Below are 18638 nucleotides of genomic sequence, written 5' to 3'. Positions count from 1 at the left end.
CTTTCATCCAATTTTACTTCTAATAGTTTCGTATTTTTTATATTAATTTTTAGATTAATATAACTATACAAAACTTTAATTATGCACGTTCCAATTATTTTGATTTTAATTCATTTAACATTTTGATTTACAAATTGGTAAAACAAACTTTTAAACAAATTTTCATTCGATAATCAAAACAGAAAACTATCAATTTCTGAAACATATATATTTAAATATAAAAACAATTTTAAACAATTTAAAATCAAGTGGGTCTCGGGCCGGGCCCGAGAGTGGGCTGCTGCCGATTGGCAGCAGCCCTAGGGCGGCCAGGCGCCGCACGCGGCTGCTGCCGCGAGGCAGCAGCCGCGCGACAGCGGCCAGTCGCGCCGCGACTCGGGCTGCTGTCGTATTTTTTTTTATAATAACAATTTTAAATATATATATATCAGTTCTAAAACGGTTTTAAAACGATTTTCAGAAAATAGGAAAACCTATTATAGATTTCCGTTTTATCTTTAGAATTAATAAAACTGATTTTATCAATCTAACTATAAAACTAATAGATTTTTGTTATAATGATTATCAACCAAAATAATTAGGAACATATACATAATCTATTTTAATTAACAATTAATTAAAACTTATTTATCCTTAAAATTAATTAATCAAAACAATTTGTTAATTAATCCTAACTATAAATATTTATTCAATCCTATTGAAAAACTTCTAAATTTTCATATATGAAATAACGGATTTAACCTGGCTCTGATACCACTGTTGGAAATTAGGCTAAGGTATAGCAGCGGAAATATAAATTTTTTTAACCTATTTCCATTAACCATAGGATCCGTTAATCGTTATTTCATATAAAGAGGGATAAGAAGAATTACCTTTTGATGATCAATCTACCATTGTTAATGAAGTGCCCACAACTCTTCTCCGAGTTCCCAAACACAAAATAAAACACGGGAAGATTAATTTAGAATCAACCGTTGAATAGCAACCAAAGTAGATTGCCTCTAATTAATCAACACAAGCTCAAGGATAAAAGAAATAGATGAAATCAATTGATCGGAAGGAAGCCGTAGAAAATCTCGTCTTCGAACTAGGGGTGTCGAAATTTTCTCTCTCCTGGTTGCACTGAGTATTTCGAAAATCACTCTAGGGTTTGCACTAGTGGATTTCGAAAATCCTAGGGGAGGGGTATTTATAATCTCTTGTATCTAATCCCTAGTTAGATAGAATTAGGTTACTGAATAGGAATTCAATTCGGAATAGAATTCCTAATTATTATCTCATCATATATCTAATATATTAAGGATAATAATAATAACCTTATTGGATAATAATAGGAGTATTATAATCTAATTAAAACTCCTAACTTATTTATCTCTTAATTAATTTAATTCATAATCCTAATCTAATTAGGATTAACAAAATCAAATTAATTATTCATGTATTTTACTATATGAATTTTGACCCCCCCTTGGTCCATGGGCCTTATTGGGCTCAATTGGGCTTCCATCAATTAATTAACATCTATCTCTCTTTTAGGTTCCAAGTCTTATGTGTGACCCATTAGGTTCTTATTGCTTCTAGCCGTATGCAACGTTATTAAATAATTTTCAAAGAATTATATTTAATCTTTGCATAATGGAATGATGTACAGAGTATGTGATTAGCAAGTCCGTAATCATTCCCCCAGAGCTATAAGAAGACAGGTTGATTCTGTCGTTAACCTTTCCGTATTAGTTACAGTATAATTCGATCCTTTATCAACTACATCCTTGAACTGAATCTTATGACTATGGATGATGTCAAGTCACATATAGCGAGACGTTCATTTTACTTGTATAGGCCGAGTCAACTCAAATAGATAGGTTAAGTGAAATCTGTATTTCAAGTCTTAAGCTATCACCTTGCAAGGATTTAGAGTCGAGTCTTCCACAAGCGATCCTTGGATGTATCTCCCATTTATCGGGAGTGATAAATGCTCAATCCAATATATAACGATCCCACAATCACTTCCTGTGATACCCAACGTCTACTGTTCACACCCCAGAGTCATCTCTGTTAAGGATCGTGTTACACCAGAGTCAAAGCGTCACATTCCGTAATCCAGAATACCAATTAATATTCCTTTGAGTTTGAGGATTAGTTATACCTATTAATACCAATGAGATGAACAGGTGACAAGGATGAATCTACCCATCCTATTATCTCAAATCGGATCCCCAATCCTAATGAACTACTTTTCATCGGATCCATGTAACTGCCCAGATATCTGTATATATGAAGCTTGTGAGATCAGCTTTCTGTCGGACAGAAGACATTGTTACATGCAAGTCTCAACAGTGATATATCAATCCTAAACATATCACTTGACTTGGGGTGGTTTTAAGTTTATTAGTTTATTATAAAGTTTTGTCTCACTTCATGCTTGTATGAACACTTTATAATCACTTTAAACAAACTTACGGATTTCCTTTTATTAGACTTTATTTAGTGCTTAAAAGGGGTTGCCTTTATATAGTTATAAAACATATATCTCATTAAAACAAATGATATAAAGAACAATTCATTTATATTAAGTTTGTATCCTAGAACAATTGTCTATAGGACACTAAACCCCAACATACTCCCACTTGGACTAAAGTCAATTGTTTCTAAAACTTATCCCAGTAGAAGTTAGATGACGATCATGTACTCTCTGGGTTAAGGGCTTTGTCAACGGATCTGCAACGTTGTCCTCTGTAGGTACTCTTTCTATTCTCACATCTCCTTTAGCCACAATCTCTCTTATGATGTGGTATCGCTTAAGGTAATGCTTGGATGCATTATGAGACCGTGGTTCCTTTGCTTGCGCAATGGCTCCATTGTTATCACAATACAGTGTAATGGGATTTACAATGTCAGGCACCACACCTTCTTGCATTGGTTCCTTTGCTTGCGTAATGGCTCCATTCTTCTGAATTGATCAAGTTCTTCTTGCATTGCACTCATCCAGAACTCATTGTGCTCAGCTTCAGCGAAGTTCTTTGGTTCCTGAACTGAGACGAATGCTACGTTGCTGAGGTATCTCCTGAGTTGATTTCTTGTCGTTAGGGTGTTTTCAGCAGCATCAAGAATGGCACTCTCTGAGTGACCTCTTAGTATTCTGATCTCTTTTGGTAGAGTGATGTCTTGAGCTGGTTGTGTTTCAACAATCTCTGCAGGTATAGATTGGTCAGTGAAAACAATTTGAGTTTCGCTTTTACCCTTGGTCAGCCCTTGAGGTAGTGACTCAGCGGCTGTTTCTTGGTCAGCGGGTGCTGAGTATAGATCATCCTCAGTCAGTTGCTTGTCTTTTCCTGCAGGCCTAGTTTCCTCGATCTCAATGTGTACTGACTCTTCTAAGACCTGAGTTCGTTTATTAAAAACTCTATATGCTTTGCTGTTTGTTGAGTAGCCTAAAAGACAGCTTCATCAGCTTTTGAATCTAACTTAGCAAGGCTGTCTTTAGTATTTAGAATGAAACATTTACAGCCGAAGGCACGAAAGTATCCAATGTTGAGCTTTCATCCTTTCCAAAGTTCGTAGGGAGTCTTCTTTAATATGGGTCTGACTAGAGCCCTATTAAGTATGTAGCAAGCTGTGTTGACAGCTTCTCCCCAAAAGTACTTTGGAAGCCTATGCTCACTCAGCATTGTCCTGGCTATTTCAACCAAGGTTCTGTTTTTCCTTTCAACAACCCCATTCTGTTGAGGCATTCTAGGAGCAGAAAAATTATGGTCAATGCCGCTGGCTTCACAGAATTCAACAAACTGTTGGTTTTTGAATTCTCCACCATTATCACTTCGGATGTGAGCTAACTTAAGGTCTTTATCATTTTCAAGTTTTCTTACTAAAGTTTAAAACGTCTCAAAGGTTTCATCCTTGCTACTCAGCAAGATGATCCAAGTGTACCGAGAAAAGTCATCTACAATGACCAAGGAAAATCTTCTACCACCCAAGCTCAGCGGCTGGACTGGTCCGAAGAGATCCAAGTGTAGCAACTCTAATGGACGCTTAGTTGAGACGATGTTTTTACTATGAAAAGATTGTTTGGTTTGTTTTCCAGCCTGACAAGCGTTGCATAATTGATCTTTTTCGAACTTAAGTTCTGGCAGTCCCTCAACTAATTGCTTTCTTGCTAATTTGGCCAGGAGGTCCATGCTTACATAACCAAGTCTCATGTGCCATAGCCAGGAATTTTCTTCCTTTGACACTAAGCATACAGTTTTTGAAAATTTCTTTTCTAAATTCAGCATAAAGACATTATCAATACGAGGGGCAGTTAAAATCAACTCATTTGTTTTACCCTCGAGTATTTTACATCCAGTGTCATCAAATATAACTTTTCTTCCATTATCACATAGCTGAGCTACGCTGAGTAAGTTATATTTGAGTCCGCTGACTAGGGAGACTGACTCAATAGTAGGATTACCACCAACGGTTCCTGACCCTACTATCTTACCCTTTTTGTTGTCTCCGAAACTTACGCTTCCACCTCGTTTACGCACAAATGTGATGAACTGAGTTTCATCACCAGTCATATGCCTCGAGCATGCACTGTCAATGTACCACATCTTTGACTTCTCAGCACACCTTAGGCTTACCTGCAATATAGCTAGTTATCTTTAGGTACCCAAGTCTTTTTGGGTCCTTGTTTGTTAAGCTCAGCAGGTAAAGCATCATATTTAATCTTATGACGACACATTTGGATAGTGTGTCCATTTTTCCCACAGAAGTCACAGCTGACCTTCCGTTTAGGATATCTCACTGACTGGTCAGCACCCCAGTGCTGAGCATGCCAACACACCTTTGTGGTGTGTCCTTTCTTCCCACAAAAGTCACACTGGACATTCCGCTGAGGATTCCATCTCTGCTGACTAGTACTTCGGTACTGAGTGTTCAGAGGAATATTTCTTTTATTCGGAACTTTGAGTTGGTTCTGAATAGATGTGACGTCCTTTTTCAGTTTCTTAGAATCTGATTGGACCTCAGAGACAAACTTATGCATAATTTCTACGTTGCTATGCAAAGTTGAGTTGTCTTGGAGAAGATATCGAAGGTCACTCAGTTTGACCTCTTCAATCTCGTCACATCGCCTGCTGAGTGCTCTAACCTTCTTGTTACACTTTTTGACAAGTGTGTAGAGGTCACTCAGGGCATTAATCATTTCATTTCTGAGCAAGGGTGGTGATATTACCTCAGTTGAGTGTACCTCATCGTCAGATGCAATGGAGGGGTCAGCGTGCTCAGAAATACACGGCTCAGCAAGCTCATCAGCCATGAAGCAGATCTTTGCTGACTCAGTGGCATCAGCTTCTGATGATGATGACTCATCACTATCACTCCAGGTTGCCTTCTTGCCGTTCTTCTTTTCCTTCCTCAAGGTAGGACAGCTTGATTTGATATGGCCAGTTTGATGACATTCAAAGCATGTGATGGGCTTTGAGCTGTCCTTCTTGTACTTGCTGTCGCTGGACTCAGCTTTGTACTTGTCAAACTTCTTGTAAGGCTTCTTGGAATATTTATCATTCTTTCTGAACAGCCTCTTCATCTTTCTAGTGAACATTGCCATTTCTGCATCGTCTGTTGAGCTCCCATCAGTGGAGTCAGCTTTCATGACAAGAGACTTTTGCTTCTTGTCTTCAGACTTCTCCTTCACCTCAAAGTTCTTCATTGAGATCTCATGGGTCAGCAGCGAGCCAATGAGTTCATCATACTTGTAGGTGGTTAAGTCTTGAGCTTCCTCAACAGCAGTTTTCTTGGCTTGCCAGCTTTTAGGAAGACTCCTCAGTATCTTCTTGACTTGCTCTTCCTCAGTAAAGATCTTGCCAAGTCTCTTGAGCTCGTTGATTATGTTTGTGAATCTTGAGTTCATGTCAGAGATTCCTTCATCATCATTCATTTCAAACAGCTCGTACAACCTCATGTGCTGGTTCACCTTGGACTCATTAACTTTGTTGGTTCTTTCGTAGGTGACCTCCAGTTTCTTCCAGATCTCCTGCGCTGACTCACAACCTGAAATCTTGTTGTACTCTGCAACATCTAACGCACAGTGAAGCATGTTTATAGCCGAAGCATGATTTTGTAGCTTCTTGAGATCATCTTCTGTCCACTTAGTCTCAGCTTTAACAACCGTTTGGCCGTCGATAGTTTCAACAGGAACAAATGGGCCTTGGACTATAGAAAGCCATGCACTCATATTTGTTGCCTGAATGAAATTTTTCATTCTGTTCTTCCAAAAGGTATAGTTAGACCCGAAGAACAGAGGAGGCCGAGTAATGGACAGTCCCTCAGGTAAAATCTGAGTTGTCTGATTTCCTGGGAGGAAACGAGTGCTGTTCTCAGCCATTGTGGGGGATCAGCTCAAGATAGTTATATCTTGCTCAGTGAGCTTTTAAGCTCTGATACCACTTGTTGGTCCCGTATAACGTGACAAGGTTAGTTCCAAGGGGGGATAGGAACTAATTAAAATTTTGTCCGTTAAGGCTGACTTCTTTTCTTAAGAAAAGGTTTACACAGCGGCACTAAGTAGTTTTAAGACACAAGCTTAGTCAACTGGTGACTAAGACTGTTTCTTTCTTTGAGTTAGGAGATAGCACTTTGAGTCTATTCCTGAACTCAGCTTCTTAGTGCACTCAACTCAGCGTGAGTTCGTTACTTAGTCAGTTTTATAGCAAGCAATATATAAAGGAGTTTAAGGGTTAGAAATATGTTACTCAGCAGACATATCCTGGTTCGGCCTCTCCGCCTACGTCCAGTCCCCGAATAGTCTTCCAAGCTTTTTGAATTCTCTACTGAGCTCTTTAAAGGTAGAGCACAAAACCTTTTACAATAGAAGCTGAGTATACAAGAGTACCTTCCTCTATACCTCTACTCACTCCTATAACTACCGCTGAGTACTATAACCGAGTACTCAGCTTCTCCTTTCTATTCTTCTAGAAATGATAAAGTGTTTGTCCTAAACAATAATTGCTAAGACACTTTAGATGAATGAAATCACTCTAGACTTTTACACAATGATTGGAAATTGGTGTAAGATTTTGCTTTGCTTTTCTCACAGAACTTCAAGTATGAATTTGGTCAGCATTTCAACTAATTGAAGATCTGCCTCAAATGAAGCAATTGAGAGGCCTATTTATAGTGACACTTGAGGCACCGGTGATTTCAAATTTTGAAATAACTGTTGGAGTCAAACGGCTTCCTGTAGCTTTCACTCAGTACGTGCTCAGCGTCTTCGGCCAATCATATTCTTGTATCTTCTGTCTTCTCCAGTGCTCAGCAGCTTTTCGTCAGATGAAACAGAATGTTTCCACATTTATGGCAAAGTCTTCCAGACAGCTTCCTGCGCCTTCTGAGCTTTACCCAAAGTAGAAATACTTTGTCTCCAAGTTCATTCTATTCTGCCGCTGACCTGACAACCTTGTCGCTCAACTCAGCAGCTTCGTCTTGAAGCAATTTGGTCGAAGGCTTCTCGATCCTTCTTGTTGCTGGGCTAACGCCTTACTCAGTACGACGGCGTTTTGAGTCTACTTGGGCCGTGAGGCTTTGATCTATTGACTTGGGCTTGACTTCCTCTTTTGGGCCTTTGGGCCATTTATCTTAATGTCTTATAAATCAAATAACTCAACATTGAACAAACACATTAGTATGAATAAATCAAAGCATTTAAATTTAATGTGTTGGAATATTTTTATCATTTACATAAATAATTTTGTCAAATCAAAATCATGTGGAAATATGTTTCAACAAGTATGACGAAACTTTCTCTCCTGTAGCCATGTCCAAATCAATCAGAATAATGCTTACTATTGCCGCTCACTACGATTACGAGATTTGGCAAATGGATGTGAAAACAGCTTTCCTGGACGGAAACCTGCTTGAGGATGTATATATGATGCAACCTGAAGGTTTCACATCAAAGGATGCAACCATGGTTTGCAAACTTCAGAGATCCATTTATGGACTCAAGCAAGCATCTAGAAGCTGGAACAAGCGTTTTGACGAAACCATAAAACAGTTTGGTTTCGAACAAAACTGTGAAGAAGCTTGCATTTACAAGAAAGCAAGTGGGAGCTCAGTTGCATTTCTCATATTATATGTGGACGATATATTAGTAATGGGAAATGACATAGCTCTACTACAGTCAGTGAAAGTATGGTTATCAGGTAACTTCTCCATGAAAGACCTTGGTGAAGCAGCTTATATACTTGGTATAAAGATTTACAGAGATAGATCAAGAAGACTGCTTGGTTTTTCATAGGCTACATACATTGAAAAGGTGCTAAAGCGGTTTAGCATGCTTGAATCGAAACGAGGTAACTTGCACATGGTACATGGGATAAAGTTAAGCAATCATTAATGTCCTAAAACCGAAGATGATAAGAAACGCATGGCTGTAATTCCATACGCCAGCGCAATCAGTTCGATTATGTATGCTATGCTTTGCACTAGACCTGACGTAGCGTTCGCATTAAGCATAACGAGTCGTTATCAAGGTAATCCGGGTGACGAGCATTGGAATTCCGTCAAGAACGTTCTTAAGTACTTGAGAAGGACTAAAGATATGTTCCTAGTGTACGGAGAAAGGGATCTAAAAATAGAAGGATTTTCAGATGACAGTCATCTCACGGATGAGAACGATTTTAGATCCCAATCAGGATACCTGTTTATCTTGAATGTGGGCGCGGTCAGTTGGAAGAGTTCCAAGCAGGGAAGCATTGCTTTTTCTACGACCGAGTCAGAGTACATCGTTGATGCGAAAGCGACAAAGGAAGCAGTTTGGATTAAGAAGTTCATTACAGAACTTGGTGTGGTGCCTGACATTGTGAATCTCATTACTCTGTACTGTGATAACAATGGAGCCATTGCACAAGCAAAGGAACCACGGTCTCATAATGCATCCAAGCATTACCTTAAGCGATACCACCTTGTAAGAGAGATTGTTGCAAGAGGAGATGTGAGAATAGAAAGAGTACCTACAAAGGACAACGTTGCAGATCCGTTGACAAAGCCCTTAACCCAGAAAGTACATGATCGTCATCTAAGTTCTACTGGGATAATTTGTAGAAACAATTGGCTTTAGTCCAAGTGGGAGTATGTTGGGGTTTAGTGTCCTATAGACAATTGTTCCAGGATATAAACCTAATGTAAATGAATTGTTCTTTATATCATTTGTTTTAATAAGATATGGTTTCATAACTGTATAAAGGCAACCTCCTTTAAAGAACTAAATAAGTCTAATAAAAGGAAATCCCTGAATTTATTTAAAGTGATTATAAAGTGTTCATACAAGCATGAAGTGAGACAAAACATTATAATAAACTAATAAACTTAAAGCCACCCCAAGTCAAGTGATATGTTTTGAATAGGGATTGACATAACACTGTTGAGACTTGCATGTAACAATGTTTTCTGTCGATACAGAGAGCTGATCTCACAAGCTTCAGATATGCAGATATCTGGACAGTTACATGGATCCAATGAATGGAGTTCATTAGGATTGGGGACCCGACTTGAGATAATAGGATGGGTAGATTTATCCTTGTCACTTGTTCATCTCATTGGTATTAATAGGTATAAGTAATCCTAAGACTCAAAGGAATGTTAATTAGTGATTCTGGATTATGGAATGTGATACTTTGATCCTGTTGTAACACGATCCATAATAGGGATGACTCTAGGGTGTGTACGGCAGACGTTGGGTATCACAAGAAGTAATTGCAGGATAGTTATACATTAGATTGAGCATTTGTCACTCCTGATAAATGGGAGATACGTCCAAGGATCGCTTGTGGAAGACTTAACTCTAAATCCTTGCAAGGTGATAACTTAAGACTTGAAATGCAGATTTCACTTAACCTATCTAATTGGAGTTAACTCGGCCTGTACAAGTAAAACGAACGTCTCACTATATGTGACTTGACATTGCCCATAGTCATAAGATTCAGTTCAAGGATGTAGTTGACAAAGGATCGAATTATACTGTAACTAATACGGAAAGGTCAACGACGGAATCAACCTGTCTTCTTATAGCTCTGGGGGAATGTATCGGATCTGTCAATCCCAGTTCGCGCACTCATTCCGTTATACAAAGATTAAATATAATTCTGAGAAAATTAATTTAATAGTTGTATACGGCTAGAAGCAATAAGAACCTAATGGGTCACACATAAGACTTGGAACCAAAAGAGGAATGAATGTTAATTAATAGATGGAAGCCCAATATAAAGGCCCAAATAATGAAAAGGGGAAATACATGTATTATATATATACATGTGAGAATTAATTTATTTTAGTCAATTATGATTAGATTATAATTGTGGATAAATTAATTATGGAATAATTAAGTTAGAAGATTTAAAGTGATTAAATTGCTTCTAAATATTATTCTACCAAACAACCTAATATTATATAAAACTATAGATAATATTTATGAAGTTTTTATTTTAGAATAAAACTGTAAAGAAGTTATCTAAAACTATAGATAATATTTATGAAGTTTTTATTTTGGAATAAAACTCTAAAGAAGTTATCTAAAAACTATAGATAATATTTATGAAGTTTTATTTTAGAATAAAACTCAAAAGAAGTAACCTAGTTCCATCTAATCAAAAGTTTAGATACAAGAGGTGTTGAGCGATTTTCGCAAGTGCACGGTGTACGCTTGTAGTAATAAAAGATATCGAACCCACAGGGAACGCTTTTTAACGAAAACTTATTTTGAATCGGTTAGATTTACTTTTAAGGTTTATAATGTGTAAAATCGTTTAATTGGATTTGGTTTTGAAATTGCTAGAATAAGAATTAGATTAGAATATGACGAATGTTAGAAATCACTTCTGATTTTAGGGTGAATTTGCAAAACAGAAACGTTTAGTTCTTTAGAAAAGTAAACAAATGTATTCGTTTGCATTAAGCAAAGAAAACAACTTTAAACTTTGTATAAATTATGAAAATGAAATAACGTAAATTCCTCTAATTAAAAGGCTTTGAACGCAACAATCCCCTACCGGTTAGATTGCTTCCTTAACCAAATTAATACTCTACCGAGATATCAATTCGTTTAAGTGTCCAACAAAGTTTCCTTGTAAAGATTTTGAATTCAACTACGTTTTAATGAAAACACTAGAACTCACTGCGGATCATTTACCAAAGTGCTACATAAAAATCTATCGAATAGAATGAACTTTATTAGATGAAATATGAATTTGATACAAGTTTACAGAGAACAAGAAGCATGGAAACTTTCGACGACTTGCAAGTGAACGGGTTGTCAATCCTTTCCTTGGGTTTCGTTAGAGTTTGTCAAGCTCAGGGGCGGATCCTCTACTAAATCTTCTCGCTGAATCTTCGGAATAGAGACTGGTCTATCTACTACCAAAATGTAAACTAATATGAACAAATCTAAATGCTACTATGTTTGTAATTATTTGGTAAACAATGTGTGTACATCATATTGCTTTTTACAGAATCGAACTTCTAATCTCTGACTCATTTCTGAGTCAGAGTTTCTGCATAACTCATGCACTAATCTTAAAATCTAACTCTCTCCTTCTTTTTTCTATCTCTCAATCAACTCTTTATTTATAGATGTTGAAGAGTCGTGATTGAAGTGTCGTATCCGTTGTGAAGGGTCGTATCCGTTGCGAAGAGACGTTTCTATCCACCCGAACGAACGCGTTTCTTGAAATTTAAACATGTGTATGTAGTGCTGCAAAGGCTGCTGATCTTACCGAGAATAATTAATTCTCGGCCGAGAATGAGGAAGTGATTTTTTGGTCTTCGGAACAAAGGAAGAAGATGTCTGGAAAAGGCGTGTCGCGATCAAGAATTTGGGATTCTCGGTCGCGGCCCTAAATTCTCTACCGAGAATTTGGATTCTCAATCGAGAATTTGGATTCTCAACCGAGAATATGGAATATTCTCCCATTTCTGACTTCGTTCTTGTCTTCCTTGTATCCGTGTGCTGATTTCTTCGTCTTTTGGCTCCTAACTTAGGGTTTTTCCTTCGTTTTTGACCTCTTTTCGTTCCTATTTGGATTTTACCAAATATTTAGGTACCTTGCATGAAAGAAACATATTCGGACGTAAAAGTACTCTAAATAGATATAAACAACACGAATTCATAGCAAAACTGATGTAAATATTAATGATATTTTAGGTATATTTTGGGCTTAACAAGAGGCTATATATATCCCCCTTTATAGGTGTACTTGGTTAATCCCTAATAGAGAGAGAATTTCGACCAGTCTATTGTAGAGGAAGAAATTGCTCCGATCGCTTCCATTCTATTGATTTCATCTCTTTTTCTCATCCTTGATCTTGTGTTGATTAATTAGAGGCAATCTATCTTGATTGCTATTACTTGGTTGAGTTCTAATATCGTTTGATTTGTGTTTTGTTTTGTGCTCGTGAACTCGGATTAAAAGTTGAGGGCACTTCGCTTGCAACGGTAGATAGTTCATCAAAAGGTATTTCCTTCTATCTCTCTTTATATGAAATAACGATTAACAGATCTTGGTTTAAAGGAAATAGGTTAAAAATTTTATATTTCCGCTGCCAAACGTTTGCCTATTTTCCTTCACTTCATAGCATTCATTTTGGCTCACAGGTGTCGATGATCTGGCGTGTTGCCGCTGTCTCTTGCATCTGGTTAATCTGGCATTGCAGGAATGAAGCAACCTTTAAGGAGGTTTCTCCTTCTATTCAACACTCGAAGATCACCCTTTTTCGTATGATTCGAGAGTCCTTTGCCTCTTCTAAAGGTTTTTGCTCTTCGAGGAGAGATGCTGATATCTTATACCATCTTCTGACTTCTCCAAGGCCGCTTCCAGCTCCCAACATCATTCCGGTCCATTGGCTTAAACCTCCTCCGGGCTGGGTTAAAGTCAATGTGGACGACTCTACTTTTGGTACTCCTGGCGAAGCGGGAGCGGGTGGTATCTTTCGTAACTATCGCGGCTTTCCCAAAGGTTGTTTTGCTTTTTCTACCCCTCCTTCTTTTGCTTATATGGCTGAATTGAGAGCCGCTATTTTCGCAATTGAACTTGCTTGGGAGAAAAATTGGCATCAACTTTGGGTTAAGTCATACTCCATGTACGTAGTTAATTTGCTCCGACTTTGTTCCATGGATGTTCCTTGGAGCATTCGACAAGAGTGGTTGCATTGTCTCAACATTTGCTTAAGGATGAACATTATTTTTATACACATCTTTAGGGAAGGAAATCGCGTTGCTGATGCTTTGGCAAAGTTTGAAGTCTCTTTTTGAGTGATCAATTGGTAGTCTTTAGCTCCTGCTTTTTGTCACATGTTTATCAATGATGAATCTGTAATATTTTTCATTTGCGTTTTTCTTCACCTTTCCTAAACTTTTCTCCTTCTCATTCTTCTTCTTCTTATTTGTTCTCTTTCTTCAAACACTCGCTTTTTCTTTTCTAATATATGGCGGGTTTGACAGTTCTTGGGCCATGGGTGCTCTCCCCGCTCAAGATCTGTCTCGTCCCAATTTCTATCAAAAAAAAAAACCACTTTAAAAATTTAGTAACCAATTATATTATTTATGATGAAAACTCTCTCTACTATATTTTTTTTTAATGCAACAATTTTACAAAATTTATGAAGCGAAATGTTATATAAAGCAAAATGTTGTATGGAGAGAAACGTTGTTTGAATCATTATATTCCGTTTTTCTAATAAAATGAAATATTAACTACTTATTACTTATCATCTATTTAATAAAAAATATTATTTTCAATATAATTACTATATATATAGGTATTAAATTTGTCGTTAATTATTTTTTTAAGAACTAAAAATTACAAAGTTATTTTTTAAAATAATTTTTTTTATAAATTTAAATTATTTTAACACAAAAAGTTATTATCATTATATGCTTTTTTGTATAAAAATTTAATCATAATAGTATTTATTTGAAATTAAAAAACTTAGCAACTTTCTCTCGGCTCTCCTGCAGCCTGCAGCCTTATCCTCCAACCAGCGAGAGGTCGGCCAGCCCTCTTTAACCCCCTGCTACATTCCACCATTCTGAAGTTCAATCTCCCCCTTACCTTACTGTATCTCTGCTTAACCCAAATCATGATTTCCTCTATCTTCACCTCTGTTGCTCAATCTTCACTGTACTCAATTTCCGATTCTTCAAAGCTTTCTTCATCCATTTCGTTACCCAACCACAATCACCCTCTTCTTCTCAATAGACTAAATTTCTCATCAATCTTTCCTTCTTCAATCCTTCTTCCACAACGAAGATTAAGGTCAATATGCTTCTTTAATGCTGGAGAAAAATCAAATGGGAAGGTTTGCTTTTCTTGCTACAGTTGATTATTCTTCTTAACTTATGAACTCTATTTTCAAATTAGATTACGGAATTTGATATGTTTATTTTAGGAAAATGGATCAGACTTGGCGATACTTAAGAGATGGGATGTGCCTTGGGAATGGCCAACTGCTTCCTTAACATCACTCGCTTGTGGAATAAGGTTTTTTTCTTTTTCTTTCATTTCTTTAAACTTTAATTGGGTTGCTTATTTTGGTAGAAACCGTCCATTTTTAAGGTGATTATGCAACACCTTAATTGTTGATGATGTGGGTACTCTTAATTTGCTTATATAGAAATATATCTCTATATTTGGGTCCTTTCTACAAGCGATTTAATTTTTTCGCCAGGCAGTTTTGTTTTGACAGGTTTGGCGGAGTCAGCGGCTATACCACTTCTGGGAATTAAAATTGAAGAACTAAGTTTGGATGAGAAGGCTGAGTTGCTGCTACTGGACCAAAGGTATCTTCCATGTTTTGTCATTTGTCTGTAAATTGTGGTAGGAAGTTTTTCCTAAGCTTGATTGGAACCTAAGAGTACATGAATCTGATATGCTCTGATTAGCACGAATCCTGAGTTTAGATCAGTCTAAACTCTAATATTGTTTGTCTATATTTTTGCAGCTTCACAACTGCAGTTGTACTTGGAGTTATCTATGGCATCACAAACGCCTTCCAACCACTTCCCGAAGATATGTTTCGCTATGGTACCATCTTCTATTGATTCTATTAGTTTGTTGTTTGATATTACTATACTGAAATTTAATTTAGTTTAGTATGAAACTTTATTGTTTTAGATTTGAGGGAGCCTTTTGATATTAAAAGAGGATGGGTATTATGGGCAGTGATTGGCCTTGTGGTTGCTCTACTTGGTGTTGCACTGACAGGGTTTGCCCTGTCTACATTTAATGGTGAGCCTCCACAAAGAGAGGTTAGGAATTGGATTTCGACTTAAATTATTTTCTACTGTCCTTATCTAGTCAATCTTTAAAAATCTGTATGATGAACTTCCTATAATTCGAAATGGTAACCTGTGATGCCCAGAACTCATGAAGATGTATATTAGTTTAGACAACAATTGATGGATTTTATAACTAAACAATGGTTTTCTTTTTGGTAAATTTGTTGATAGAACTGATTGAATGGACATGGTTGATATTGTGTTAGGCATGTGGTTGTGAATATTGCAAGGTGACCCTTAATATTTATGTAACATTCTTGTAGACTGATTCTCTTGTCCGGCTTCTTCCTCTAATCGGATCTTCAAGTATCAGGTAAGAAGTAGGATTTTCATTTCTCAAGTATATAATGACTGTCCCAGTAGGCATTTTAAGATGCTAGTCTCGTAAGGTGTTATTGTTGCTTTCCATCTTTTAATTTGAGGATTGAACATAATAGAGAATCAATATTCCAGAACTCCCAAACAGGTTAGTATTGGCCAAAAAACAAACGCATAATCACAGAATAGAGGTACTCATTGAGAATGAAATATTTAGGTAAACAGAGAGAACAAAGATAGAAAGAAATTGAGATGAACTCAATCCCCTTCTCTACCAAATGGCAGAGCCTCTGCTCATGGCAGCCAAATAGAAAGTTAACAAAATACTCGATAATCCTCTTTCTCACTTACCCCTCAATATATACTTAACGAAAGCTCTCTCTCACCTGTAACTAACTTCCACAGCTCACTTGTTCCTTGTTTCACATATTACCCTTTATGCATATTAGTATATTCTCTATCAGAACAAGTAAGCTAATCATATGGTTTCGTTGTAGCACTGCTTGCTTGTTAGGCATCACTGGCGTCCTTGCTCCCATTCTGGAGGAAACTCTATTTCGAGGATTTTTTATGGCGTCTTTGACAAAATGGTATGCTTCTGCCTAGTTTCTGGAAATAAGCATTTCTTCTTTGTGTTAATAAAAGACTTTTGCTTATGCTCATGATTGGAAATTCACTCTTTGCAGGGTACCTACACCAGTTTCTGTCGTAATTAGTGCTGCTGTATTTGCAATAGCACATCTAACTCCTGGGGAGTTTCCCCAGCTGTTTGTGTTAGGTAAATTTTTAAATGCTGAAGCCATTGATAACATGTTTTAAGCTAGAGTTGATTGAAAAAAAATCAAATTAGCTGTGCAGGGATGACGCTAGGATTGTCATATGCTCAAACTCGCAACCTTGTAACCCCAATCACAATTCACGCATTCTGGAACTCTGGTGTAATCCTCATTCTTACCTTGCTTCAGGTACATCAATTAAGTAGAGTCTTAAATTGCAATGGACTGAACTCACATTAACTAACTAGTGCTGCTTCTGGTTGTTTGTACATTGACAGCTCCAAGGATACGATATCAAGGAACTGTTGCAGGCAACCTGATACTAATGGGATCCTTTATCATCCATATCCATAGACAGAAGGATAAATGTGCAGAATTTGAGAGACAACTCAACATTTCCTCTATTTCACAGAAAAAATCATTTTGGGCTGCTGAATCAAATGCATTCATTGTTTTTACTATTTCAATAACTAGGCTTCAGAAATGCAATGGATATCGTATTGACTTTTTATATCATTTTAAATTGACTTTCTATTTGAGATTTCCCTTGAGAGGTTATTATTTAGGTAATCATATACTTAATTGTAATGAAATTAGTAACTCACAAAATCCTCATATTAAAAAAAAATGAAAATCATAAGGGGTCGTTTGGTTCACAAGGGGTAAGGGAAAAAGAATCAAGAAAGAGAAACTAAAGGAAATGAAAAGAATAAGCATTAATTCTCATATGTCTTTGGATATATTTAGGAAAGGGAATGCAATTTCACCTCATTCTCTTTGTGGATGTTTGGTTCAAAATAGAGAATCAAAACTAAAGACCTAGTTGGCGGCTCACTAGTTCAGGTATGTTTAGCGTCCGCTGATCTTAGTTCTTGGCTGTTAGCTGGTCTCAGTAAAAAGGAGAATTGACGTGGTATAGGCTGGAGTACCATGTTTGTCTACACCATCTGGTGGTTGTGGCGGTGGAGATGTCTGGCGGTGTTCGATCCGGATACTGCTGTTTGTCGAAATAAGCTGGAATTTGTTTATGGTAAAGCTGGGAAATGTCAGAAAGCCTTTTTAGATGAGCAGCGCATGAGAAATAGAAGTAGAAGGACTGTCATGGTTAGTTGGAAGCCCCCGTCGAAGGGCTGGATCAAGGTGAATAGTGATGGCGCTTGTAAGGGAGCCCCGGGTCTGGCGGCTGCAGGGGCGTTGCTCGGAATGACAATGGAGTTTAGGTAGGAGGGTTCGCTGTTAACTTAGGTATTTGCAGTGTTGTGCTTGCGGAGCTATGGGGTATGTACTTCGGGTTGAAGTTTGCTTGGGATAGACATTTCCGTAGAGTTGTATTCGAAATGGACTCGGTTGTGGTTGTGGATTTGGGGAAGAATGGTAAGGATCATAGGCATAGGTTCTTTTGACTGATTGATGAGTGTCAAAGATTGTTAAGACAGGATTGGGAAGATGTTAGGTTGATTCATGTTCTCTGCGAAGGTAACCGTGTCGCGGACTGGATGGCGAATTACGCAGGAAGTTTACCCCTGGGTCTTCACGAGTGTGAGGTGCCCCTTGCAGGCATCCTGGATATCTTATTTTTTGATATTTGTGGTACTTCTTCCTAGGATGACTAGTATCACTTAACTTGTTCTTTGTTGTGCTCCGGGGTTTCGTCCCCTCCATTAAGATAAAAAAAAAAAACCTAAAGACCCAGGCCACCTAATAGAGAACATCATAATTAACCATTAACAAAAATCATCAAAACCCAAATCCAAAAATAAATTCACCCTACAAACATCATCAAATAGTTTCTAAAGATTATTGGTCATAAGAAAATGTCTTAAAAAATCAAACAACAAAGCAAACACACATAAAAAAATATTTTCGAAGCTCCATAAAAAAAATGGAAGCCATGGTAGTCATAGCTAACTCATATCCAGAATTTTACACCCATTTTTAATCACAAATTGCAAAGAAATTGAATCAAAGTTGTAATATTGGTTTTTTTTTATGAAAGATGCTTTAACTTACCTGGGCCAGCGTGAGAGGCAACCGAAGAACGAAGAAGAGGTGGTCAGAGAACGGAGAAGAGGCGGTAGGATATTGGAGGAGAACAGATTCAGGGATCGCGTTTCAAGGATTGGAGACGTGTTTTCTATTGTCAAGAAGAGGCGTGTTTTGTGGGAAAGGGAATCCAATTCCCTACAAGGCTTGTGATAATGAGCTTAACCTAAAGTGGGGTAAACCCATAATCTAAA

At 37.3% G+C, this 18638-nt stretch overlaps 1 protein-coding gene across 3 annotated transcripts; it reads left to right on the top strand.

Annotated features, from left to right (window-relative positions):
- Positions 1-13951: 13951 nt before the first annotated feature.
- LOC136218450 (uncharacterized) lies at positions 13952-16933 on the top strand. Of its 3 annotated transcripts, none has more exons than XR_010683798.1 (10): positions 13952-14328; positions 14419-14510; positions 14702-14809; positions 14971-15053; positions 15144-15277; positions 15571-15620; positions 16123-16215; positions 16312-16403; positions 16476-16590; positions 16680-16722. XR_010683798.1 is itself a non-coding variant. In XM_066005314.1 (10 exons), exons 1-10 carry the CDS (start codon positions 14110-14112, stop codon positions 16719-16721), a joined length of 972 nt encoding a protein of 323 aa, XP_065861386.1. In that variant the 5' UTR covers positions 13954-14109; the 3' UTR covers positions 16722-16933. The 3 variants fall into 3 exon arrangements, 2 of the variants coding, with proteins under 2 accessions (XP_065861386.1, XP_065861385.1); XM_066005314.1 differs by having other exon boundaries at positions 13954-14328; positions 15192-15277; positions 16484-16590; positions 16680-16933; XM_066005313.1 differs by having other exon boundaries at positions 13955-14328; positions 16484-16590; positions 16680-16933.
- Positions 16934-18638: the final 1705 nt, after the last annotated feature.

The sequence above is a fragment of the Euphorbia lathyris genome, chromosome 2 (assembly GCF_963576675.1).
Source record: "Euphorbia lathyris chromosome 2, ddEupLath1.1, whole genome shotgun sequence".
NCBI classification, from domain to species: domain Eukaryota; kingdom Viridiplantae; phylum Streptophyta; class Magnoliopsida; order Malpighiales; family Euphorbiaceae; genus Euphorbia; species Euphorbia lathyris.
This window is presented reverse-complemented; position numbering and strand designations above follow the sequence as displayed.

Coding starts and splice junctions, on each gene's coding strand:
- LOC136218450 (XM_066005313.1), top strand. CDS start 14,110: ATGATTTCCTCTATCTTCACCTCTGTTGCTCAATCTTCACTGTACTCA. Junction 14,511..14,701: donor TCACTCGCTTGTGGAATAAG/GTTTTTTTCTTT, acceptor TTCGCCAGGCAG/TTTTGTTTTGACAGGTTTGG. Junction 16,404..16,483: donor TCCCCAGCTGTTTGTGTTAG/GTAAATTTTTAA, acceptor TTAGCTGTGCAG/GGATGACGCTAGGATTGTCA.